The following is an 11202-nucleotide window of genomic DNA, read 5'->3' as shown; positions in this document are numbered from 1 at the left end:
CATCCTCCCATCATAATGACGCCCCCTCTGCATGTTGATTGACAGGGCCAGGGAACGGGATCGTTCTCTGCTGGCCCTGTTTGCATTCAAAATCTGGCGCCTGCGCCGTACCTGTCTTCAATCGGCGCAGGCATACTGAGAGGCGGCCGCTCGCTCGGCCGCTCCATCCTCAATGCGCCTGCGCCGGGTGTAGATGTGACGTCTTGCATTGCCAGATTTTGAATGCAAACAGGGCCAGCAGAGAACGATCCCGTTCCCTGGCCCTGTCAGTCAACATGCGGAGGGGGCGTCATTATGATAGGAGGATGCGGCTGCTACCAGCAAGTAGCCGCCCTACTTGCTGGTAGCAAGGTAATTTGCATATTTTAAAAGCACGTTTTTAACACAATCTACTGGACCAAAATGATTAATTAGATTATGTAGGCATAAATCGCAGTATAGGGATTATAAGTAAACAAAAAAAAACAAAAAACGGTTTAGTGGGGTGACAGAAGCCCTTTAAACTATGCTTGATTAATAGACCTAAGTAGTCTTGAAAGCTTGCTATCTGTTGTCATCTATTCAGTTAGCCATTAAATGGTATCAATGACTGAGGAATTTTTATCTTCTCAGTACTTGACCAGTTATGTCGCCTTGAATAACTGAGTAATGTCCAGACTGATGGCAATGTACCATACTGAGAAAACCATTCCCTGGTACTCCAGCACATTTTATCAACTATATGTGCCGGGCCTAGTTGCTCCTGGGTGGAAGTGCTCATCTCCATAGTCATCTGTATTGCCATATCCCTTCCCCATTCCTCTGATAGGCTGCAGGCCTAGTGCCTGCAACCTATCAGAGGCCGGTGCAGGCGGTGTGATGGCGTCAACGTGCCACCTGAGCCATACAGCGCAGGACACAGGCTGAAAGAGGGCTGCATCGCATCGCTGGCAGCCTGATGGAGGTAAGTATAAGTGTTTTTTTATATGGTACTACTACTGGCACATGATTATGGCATCTATAGGGGCCCCTGTTATTGGCACATGATTGGGGGGGCATCTATGGGGGCACTTGTTATTGGCACATGATTGGGGGGCATCTATAGGGGTACTTGTTAGTGGCACATGATTGGGGGCATCTATGGGGGAACTTGTTACTGGCACATTATCGGGGGGCATCTATGGGGGAACTTGTTACTGGCACATTATCGGGGGGCATCTATGGGGGCCCATCTTACTGGCACATTATTCGTGTCACTTTTTACTGGCATATTATTGGTGGCACTATGGGAGCACTTCTTACTGGCACATTATTGGGGGCACTATCGGGCATCTACTATGGGCACTATGGGAGCACTATTACTTCTGGGGCACAGTGGGGACATGTTGGGGGCACTGTAGGAGCACTATTACTACCATGTGTGCTCTAGCACAGAATTATTCCTATTGGTGGGACTTTTGGGAGCACTATTACTGTGGGGGCACCTTGGCACAGTATCAGCTTACCACAATTATTTTTGGGGGACGTTATGTTTACACTATTAGTGTCAGGGGCAGTATTTGCTGGGCGCAGTTATTTTAGGACACCGTGTGCCAATAATTTTTGACGGTCACTATCTGCATGGTACTACTATCATGAGGGGGTTATCTGTTTCTGCAGTATAGTATTGGGGAGCACAACGGCACAGTATAGGGGGTGGTAGAATGATTTGTCCAGAAGATGGGAGGATAATGGAAAAGTAGTGAACAAAGATTTTGTTTGTCAAACTGCAAAGATGAGAAATGGCTGAAAAATGGTGGTCTGGTCTGAATGGAGAAGATGAGGAAAAAGAACATCTACATCAAATAGACATCACTGGATGTAAGAGGTACAGATGTAGCAGGGGTAACAAACACACTCTTAACTCAAATTTCTTAACTCATCGTGTTATCTTGAAACAAAGGCCATTGAAAAGCAATTGCTTAATGCATTTAGTTGCATTTAGTTTAGATAACATGTCTCACAAAGCATGTGTGTGTTAACGCTGTATGTGGCGCTGTATTACTATGTATGTAGGGGTGGATGGAGGGGTTAGTAGCACAGTACTATCTGCACATTGTAAAAAAAAAGGTAATCTGCAAAATACTATATATTTGAGTCAGAAGTTGTGCTTTTTTTTTAAATTTTTAGAATAATGATACAGCCATTTTATTTGATACTTTTGTGCTGATTCTTTTTTTTCCTCTATATTGAGGGACACTATAGTCAACAGCTAAACGTAGTAGTTCTGGTGTCTATAGCATGTCTCTGCAAGCTTTTTAATGTAAACCTTGCCTTTTCAGAAAAAAACGGCAGTATTTATATTACTGCTAAGGAACACCTCTACTGGCCGCTCATCATTATTAAAGTTTACTACTATACGAGGTGTGTGGATTTTTTGTTTGTTTTGTGTGTGTGTTTGTTGTGGTGGAGGGCGTGACTGCATGCTAGGGTGTGGGGAGGCGGGATCCAGGGGGCGCAAGTAAATTCATGCCCAGGGTCCAATCAATATTAACTATGGCCCTGTATATGTGCTTGCATTTTCAGATACATACTGTAGCAAAATTAGGATTCTCAGATTGCACATTGCACCGTATCGGTCCATGCACAATTGTCACCAGCCTTGAATATAGACTTTTCTGTAAGAGGAGATGATGCATGGTGGGTGAAGGTTGATGACAAAGCAAAGCTTTCCTATCCTTAATTATCTGTATAAAAGCTATGCAGTAGACTTAACATAGAATTTTTGCCTGAAATTGTCCTTTACAAGATTGGTTGAATATACATATGTACAGAACTACTACTGGGCTCCTGTGGAAAATGGAGTTTGAGTTCTACAAAAAACAAAAAAAACTTGTATTGGAATGCAATTTGTTTCAGTTTCCTCTAAAGATCAAATGGGTGACCAGTTGGACTTTTCAATGGATAGATCTCTCCTCAATAGAAAGCGCCCATTATCTTTCTTCACATCTCTAAGCAAATACTGGTTGTGAGGTAAAGACATGTTGAGAAGGCAAAATGTGTAATTTCTCTTGTGCCTGAAGGGTTGATGATGGGCGGCCTTGTCCTCTGTCTGCGACATACAGTAACGAGTCATCTCAGGCATCTTGGAAACTCACTTGTTCTAAATGGCATCTCCAAACCTAGATTAAGAAGATGAAAAGGCATCAGAAAACTACTGAGGTACATAAACATGCAATTGGACAGACCTAAGTATTAGCAAAGATGTATTTCATTACATGTAGTTGAAGGGTTTTTATCATATAAATAGGATAAGACCTGTTTAATCAATGAGGACCCAATGATTAAGTTTGGTCAAGGGAAGCTGAAATCATCACATTTAATCGCCACCACAATCAGTGGGTTTCCCAACAATCGGCTATCTGTCCTTGAATTACAACAGTTTGTCTTAAAAGAGTCTGGCCATTTAAACACTTAATAGTGACCTCAATATTGCCCTCAGCATCTAAGTGGTTGACATAGAGGGAGCACCCTCTGTTTCCCATTGGCAGGTGATGAATGAGATTGCGGGGTGCTGATGTCTTCGTATGGAAGCCTTGGGCCCAATGAAGGCCCTAGGCCTGCCTGCAGTGTTTCCCGAGCAGGCTGCATCTCTCTGGCACAGCCTGCTGGTGTCTGTCAGTATAGCACTGACAGTATAATACACTGAACTTCATGCACACCACAATGTATTTTAGAAGCGATCAAAAGATTGCCTATTAATGTCCTTAAAGTCCTTGTGGGACTAGTAAATAGTAAAAAAAATAAAAATGTTTATTAAATAAATAAAAAAACAATCCCAAGTTAAAAAGACCCCTTTTTTCCACTGAAAGAAAATCACTTCAATGGAAACCATAGCAAAAAAGAAATCCCCTCCATATTTGGTATGACGGTGTCCATAAAAACCCACACTACACAATTATCATGCAACTTATGGCATATGGTGAACGCTGTAATAAAAAAATAAAAAATGCCAGAATTGCTTACTTGCCACTTGCTTATGTGTACTTAAAACTACGACAAAAAAAAAAAAAAAAAAGCCTTCATAGGATTAAGGCCAAGTTCACACTTTATTTGGTCAGTTATTTCCATGAGTTACTGGGAGCCAAAAGCAGATGCGGGTCAAAAATACAGAATAAAGCAGGGGTAGGCAAGTCCGGCACTGCAGCTGTTGTGAAACTACAACTCCCAGCATGCATACTTACTCTGCTCTTCTCCGAACTCCCATAGAAATGAATAAGGCCTGCTGGGAATTGTAGTTTAACAGCAGCTGGAGCGCCGAAGGTTGCTGACCCCTGGAATAGAGGAATTCATTTAATTATACCTTATCTTCACTACTGGTTTTGGCTCACAATAACTGATGGAAATAACTGACCAAATAACTGAAGTGTGAACTCTGCCTCATGCACGACTGTATGTATTTTGCGGTCCACAAAAAATGAAACCTCAAAAATTACGGATGACATCCGTGTGCATTCCGTAATTTGCGGAACGTAAATGCTGGCCCCTAATAGAACAGTACTATCCTTCTCCGTAATACGGACAATGATAGGACATGTTCTATTTTTTTGCAGAACGGAAATACGGACATACGAAAACGGAATGGATACGGAATAACTTAAATTTTTTTTTTTGCGGACCCACTGAAATGAATGCTTCCGCATACGGTCCGCAAAAAAATGGAACGGACGCGGAAAGAAAATACGTTTGTGTGCATGAGCCCTAAGTCAACGAAATAACCCAAAAATAATTGTTGCTCTTGGAATGGGTTAATGAAAAAGAAAAAAATTATTAATGCCCAAAACAGACTGGTCAGTAAGGAGTTAAGGAGCATCAGTAGTTCACATCCATTTCAGTGGCAGGCAGTCCTGTATATTGCCTTCTAGTACAAAGTGCTGGTCTAGACATGTGCTGTGTCAATCTGGCAAGTTTCTACTGACATTATCTGCAGAAAACGAGTTCCCAGTGACTTTCTAATCAGACACTATTCATCATGTGCCAAATTTGTACCACCTACCTGTGTGCTGCAGGCCTGACCACAGTGGCTGGCGTTCATGCTGCAGCACGTATTCTTGTCAGTTTTATTCTGAGATCTCTGCGCGTTCTTTGCCTTAAGGGTCTAGAGGGGTCAGAAAACAGAGAATTAGATTATGTCCATTTCAACCAGTAGTCAATCATTGTGATACAAACAAAAACAAAAAAACATATAAAGAAACTATACAAACAATAAAGTAAAAAAAAAAAGGCCAGTTACAAAAGACCCCAGAGCTGAACCCAGACATACCCATATTTTCACCCAAACAGCCCCCAGACAAGAGCATTTCGATGCTCTCCTTTGCCCTGTGTTGAATCGCGCAGGGCAAAGGCATTTTCAGGAGATCCGGTGAGGTACCGGGCTCTCCTTAGGCCTGCCAGGCGGAAGCTTCCGCCCAGCAGTGAACCTGGTGACTGATGGGCGCACTTTATCTCTGCCCTAGCCTGTAAAATGGCTAGGGCAGCGCTAAAGCCCACCAATCAGAGCTGGTGACATCACAGAACACACGGCCGGGCGGATTTGCAAAATTAACTCTGTACCATCTAGAGACTGCATATTTGTACTGCTGCAACCAAAAGGCATCCAAAGTAAAAGTTGTGAGTTGCATTTCACCACTGTCTACCTCATTATTACTACCTATGGTTGTACCACCATTAACGGTACTGGCGTCACGACAAAAACCATCAAGGGACTCAGCCGCAACAAGCACCCTAAGCACCCCTAACATGAAGGGCACCTCAACCACCATCTTGGCTGATGCTTCTTACCACAGAGTGTGCCCCGGAGGATTTCGTGCTGTCCACCTCAACACTGTGCTGCCAGCCCAGGGAGGCTATCTGCTAACCATGAGTAAACTATTTGGCCCCTCATCGGTCCACCGTGTACCTCACGTGTTGCCCCTGCGACTGGCTGGCTGCAGATGTAGCAGGGTTAAAGGGGATTTGCCATCTCAGACAATAGGGGGCATATCGCTAGGATATGCCCCCAATGTCAGATAGGTGCGGGTCCCACCTCTGGGACCCACACCTACAATGAGAACAGAGCAAGGAAATGAATGGAGGGTGCACTGCGCATGCGCAGCCACCCTCCATTCATTTCTACGGGGCCGCCGAAAATAGCCAAGAGCTGGTTTGGCTATTTCCGTCTGCCCCATAGAAATGAATGGGAGCAGGGGCCGCGCGTGCGTAGTGTGCTCCCATTCACTTCTATAGGAGCAGTGGGGAGCAGCGCTTGGAGGTGAATGGACCCAAGGAAATCTGGGGTCCTCCAGCCACAGCTCTCCATGCTCCGTTCTCGTTGTAGGTGCGGGTCCCACCACCACAATGGATTTAAAATGAAACAAACAAGATGTGCTTTAATTGCAGACTGTCAGCTTTAATTTGAGGGTATTTACATCCAAATCAGGTGAACGGTGCAGGAATAACAACAGTTTGCATATGTGCCTCCCACTTGTTAAGGGACCAAAAGTAATGGGAGAATTGGCTTCTCAACTGTTCCATGGCCAGGTGTGTGTTATTCCCTCATTATCCCAATTACAATGAGCAGATAAAAGGTCCAGAGTTAATTTCAAGTCTGCTATTTGCATTTGGAATATGAGATCCAAAGAGCTGTGACTATCAATGAAGCAAGCCATTATTAGGCTGAAAAAACAAACCCATCAGAGAGATAGCAAAAACATTAGGGCAAAACAACTGTTTGGAACATTCTTAAAAAGAAGGAACACACCGGTGAGCTCAGCAACACAAAAATAACCCGGAAGACCACGGAAAACAACTGTGGTGGATGACCTAAGAATTTTTTTCTTGGTGAAGAAAGCATCTTGCAGCGGCATGCTATTCCATCCGGTTTGCGTTTAGTTGGACCATCATTTATTTTTCAACAGGACAATGACCCCAAACACACCTCCAGGCTGTGTAAGGGCTATTTGACCATGAAGGGGAGTGATGGGGTGCTGCACCAGATGACCTGGCCTCCACAGTCACCAGACCTGAACCCAATCGAGATGATTTGGGGTGAGCTGGACCGCAGAGTGAAGGCAAAAGGGCCAACAAGTGCTAAGCATCTCTGGGAACTCCTTCAAGACTATTGGAAGACCATTTCAGGTGACTACCTCTTGAAGCTCATCAAGAGAATGCTAAGAGTGTGCAAAGCAGTAATCAAAGCAAAAGGTGGCTACTTTGAAGAACCTAGAATATGACATATTTTCAGTTGTTTCACACTTTTTTGTTATGTATATAATTCCACATGTGTTAATTCATAGTTTTGATGCCTTCAGTGTGAATCTCCAATTTTCATAGTCATGAAAATAAAGAAAACTCTTTGAATGAGAAGGTGTGTCCAAACTTTTGGTCTGTACTGTATATATATATATATATATATATATATATATATGTATATATATACACACACACACACACTGTACAGGGAGTGCAGAATTATTAGGCAAGTTGTATTTTTGAGGATTCATTTTATTATTGAACAACAACCATGTTCTCAATGAACCCAAAAAACTCATTAATATCAAAGCTGAATATTTTTGGAAGTAGTTTTTAGTTTGGTTTTAGTTTTAGCTATTATAGGGGGATATCTGTGTGTGCAGGTGACTATTACTGTGCATAATTATTAGGCAACTTAACAAAAAACAAATATATACCCATTTCAATTATTTATTTTTACCAGTGAAACCAATATAACATCTCAACATTCACAAATATACATTTCTGACATTCAAAAACAAAACAACAACAAATCAGTGACCAATATAGCCACCTTTCTTTGCAAGGACACTCAAAAGCCTGCCATCCATGGATTCTGTCAGTGTTTTGATCTGTTCACCATCAACATTGCGTGCAGCAGCAACCACAGCCTCCCAGACACTGTTCATCGAGGTGTACTGTTTTCCCTCCTTGTAAATCTCACATTTGATGATGGACCACAGGTTCTCAATGGGGTTCAGATCAGGTGAACAAGGAGGCCATGTCATTAGATTTTCTTCTTTTATACCCTTTCTTGCCAGCCACGCTGTGGAGTACTTGGACGCGTGTGATGGAGCATTGTCCTGCATGAAAATCATGTTTTTCTTGAAGGATGCAGACTTCTTCCTGTACCACTGCTTGAAGAAGGTGTCTTCCAGAAACTGGCAGTAGGACTGGGAGTTGAGCTTGACTCCATCCTCAACCCGAAAAGGCCCCACAAGCTCATCTTTGATGATACCAGCCCAAACCAGTACTCCACCTCCACCTTGCTGGCGTCTGAGTCGGACTGGAGCTCTCTGCCCTTTACCAATCCAGCCACGGGCCCATCCATCTGGCCCATCAAGACTCACTCTCATTTCATCAGTCCATAAAACCTTAGAAAAATCAGTCTTGAGATATTTCTTGGCCCAGTCTTGACGTTTCAGCTTGTGTGTCTTGTTCAGTGGTGGTCGTCTTTCAGCCTTTCTTACCTTGGCCATGTCTCTGAGTATTGCACACCTTGTGCTTTTGGGCACTCCAGTGATGTTGCAGCTCTGAAATATGGCCAAACTGGTGGCAAGTGGCATCTTGGCAGCTGCACGCTTGACTTTTCTCAGTTCATGGGCAGTTATTTTGCGCCTTGGTTTTTCCACACGCTTCTTGCGACCCTGTTGACTATTTTGAATGAAACGCTTGATTGTTCGATGATCACGCTTCAGAAGCTTTGCAATTTTAAGAGTGCTGCATCCCTCTGCAAGATATCTCACTATTTTTGACTTTTCTGAGCCTGTCAAGTCCTTCTTTTGACCCATTTTGCCAAAGGAAAGGAAGTTGCCTAATAATTATGCACACCTGATATAGGGTGTTGATGTCATTAGAACACACCCCTTCTCATTACAGAGATGCACATCACCTAATATGTTTAATTGGTAGTAGGCTTTCAAGCCTATACAGCTTGGAGTAAGACAACATGCATAAAGAGGATGATGTGGTCAAAATACTAATTTGCCTAATAATTCTGCACTCCCTGTATATATCGGAAATGTATGACAATGTACAGAGATATAGACTAACATTCAATTAAATCCTCCGAGAGACAGGGTGTAACAGAGGCCCCAGCTGCCATGACAAGAACTCGCCACCCTGCAGTTGCATTTGTGGGGTGCCAATCAGAGGACAGAGGGAGCTCCATCCATTCTTTCTAACCAATCAGATGCTGCTGTTGCTATTGACCTTGGCATCTGAAGGGTTAAACTGTCTGGATTGGAGTCAGCTTCGATCCCGGAAGTGAGAACAGGATGCCAGCTGTATAATACAGCTGGCACCTTCAAGCAATGGCATAGGCTCAGCTCCTGGGCCGATGACATGACAGCTCCATATTATTAGAGCACTGAACTTACAGTAGCGTAATAGTACCGGGCCTTTTTATACAGATGTAGCCGAGCTAAAATTGACTCTGATAATTGATAAGCCATTGAAATACATTGAAAGAGTTAGTTAACCTTTTTGTGAAATGTTTTACTCAAAGTTTTTTACTCAAGTTTAGCTCAGCTGCATCTGTATATAATATGGGTACTACATTAGTGGAGGTGATCTAGGTATTCATTCTGACCAGATTTAGAGTCAGGAAGTATTTGTTCCCCCCCTAATATGGGGCAAATTGGATCCACCTCTTGCAGTAGGTGTTTTGCCATTCTCTTTTTCAACCTTATGTAACTGTGTAATGTCCAGGTGCTTATTCCTCTATTCCATTCCGAGGCACCAAAAGTAAAGCAAATTAGTAAAGATTTACCAACCCTGTAAACATTTCAAGTCTAAAAGGGTGTCCAAATTTGTTGCAGTGGTTCAGGCTGGATGATAAATTTGGTGCATGGTTTGATACTATTGTGTAACAGAATTTTGAGTGCAAAATGTTGCATCTTAGGCTATGTCCCTCTTCTTGTGAAGCCAGATGCAGAACATTTTTCTTAAACTAGATCTGCCCAATTGTGGCAAATTAAGAGAAATTGTGCCAAATCTTAGCCCATTTTAGGCCAAGGTCTAGATGCAATCACATTAGTAAATGAGGGCCATTGAATTTTTTATTTTTGTTACTGTCTTGACTTTTTGCTTAATTTCCAAGAAAGCAAAACATGGATGTTGCCTTGAGAATGAGTGGTTTAAAAGGTTGTAAAAGACACTTCATATGGGCAATACACTGGTTGACTCTTTCATTGTGAGATAGCCTTGTGTTTTGAAATGTGGTTTTCAAGTATCCCTAACAGCGGAACTACCTCTATTCAACATTCCTTAATGATGACCCGTAGAGGGTCTACTGATCATAGCCTGAACTCTTACCTGTCTGTCTTCTGTTTGCAAAAGTTGACACAGCGCTGGTCACTTGGGTCTGTACATGAACACCGGGGCTGTGTCAAGGAGCTCATCCGCCTTCTGTCTGCATCTCGTTTTTCTCGTACGCTTCCCCTGTAACTGGATAGTCCATATGGCACTGTTCTCCTGTAAGACAAAGATGGTAAGTAAAAATCACCTGAAGAGGCAATACTCCACTAACTCCATCAATGTCATTCAACTCTTATGGTCAACCATGGTGGGAAGGAGTAACAAAGGATGTCCCAAAGGTTGAAGACCCACTGATCTAACATTTATATTTTATCCACTGTGACTAGATCATTTTTGGTCACGGAAAAACCATTGAAACAAATTGGAAACTCTAGACGTATGCCGGGGCAGCTTTACACAAAATGTGGCCCTGGGCAAAATCAAAAGTGGGGCCCCAAATCTTGTAATAATGTACTAACAACACAGTTACATTCTGTCGATTCCGGCAGATTTACACCCCGTATAGCTGCTCACACAGTTCTTCACCCTCATGGCCCCAGAATATGCTACATGCCCCCCTCCCCTCACAGCAATGAGTTCCCCTTACTCATGGCACCTGAGAGTGTTAAAAACCGAAAGCAATGGATTCCTCTTCAGGCGCGCTTTCCCCCAGAGGAGATCAGGGAAAGCACCCTGTTCTAAGAATGATCCGCAACCTGTATTAGGCTTCCAGGCTCATTGTTAGTATATCCCAGTTCAAGCCACTAGATGGCAGCACAGAACTGTGATAAAGTGATTTCTATACATAATAATAGAGAAAATTATTTCTGATGATTGTAAGATGTGGTCCACTTGCGGGACTTAAAAGAAAAGAAAAAAAATGTAAAATAAGTTTCG

General features: G+C 42.9%; 1 protein-coding gene across 1 annotated transcript in view; it reads right to left on the bottom strand.

Moving 5' to 3' along the window:
• Nucleotides 1–2187: 2187 nt before the first annotated feature.
• The window catches only part of EDN3 (endothelin 3), a 103026-nt gene continuing 94011 nt past the window's right edge, over nucleotides 2188–11202 (bottom strand). The window contains exons 3-5 of the mRNA XM_044298814.1: nucleotides 10324–10482; nucleotides 5015–5116; nucleotides 2188–3140 (exon numbers count right to left, since the gene is read on the bottom strand). Of these exons, the coding sequence (XP_044154749.1) occupies nucleotides 5050–5116; nucleotides 10324–10482 (226 nt within the window). The 3' untranslated portion in view covers nucleotides 2188–3140; nucleotides 5015–5049. The remainder of the gene's footprint in view (nucleotides 3141–5014; nucleotides 5117–10323; nucleotides 10483–11202) is intronic.

The sequence above is a fragment of the Bufo gargarizans genome, chromosome 6 (assembly GCF_014858855.1).
Source record: "Bufo gargarizans isolate SCDJY-AF-19 chromosome 6, ASM1485885v1, whole genome shotgun sequence".
In the NCBI taxonomy this organism is placed as follows: Eukaryota; Metazoa; Chordata; class Amphibia; order Anura; family Bufonidae; genus Bufo; species Bufo gargarizans.
Note: the sequence above shows the minus strand (reverse complement) of the source record. Positions and strands in the feature narration are given on the sequence as shown.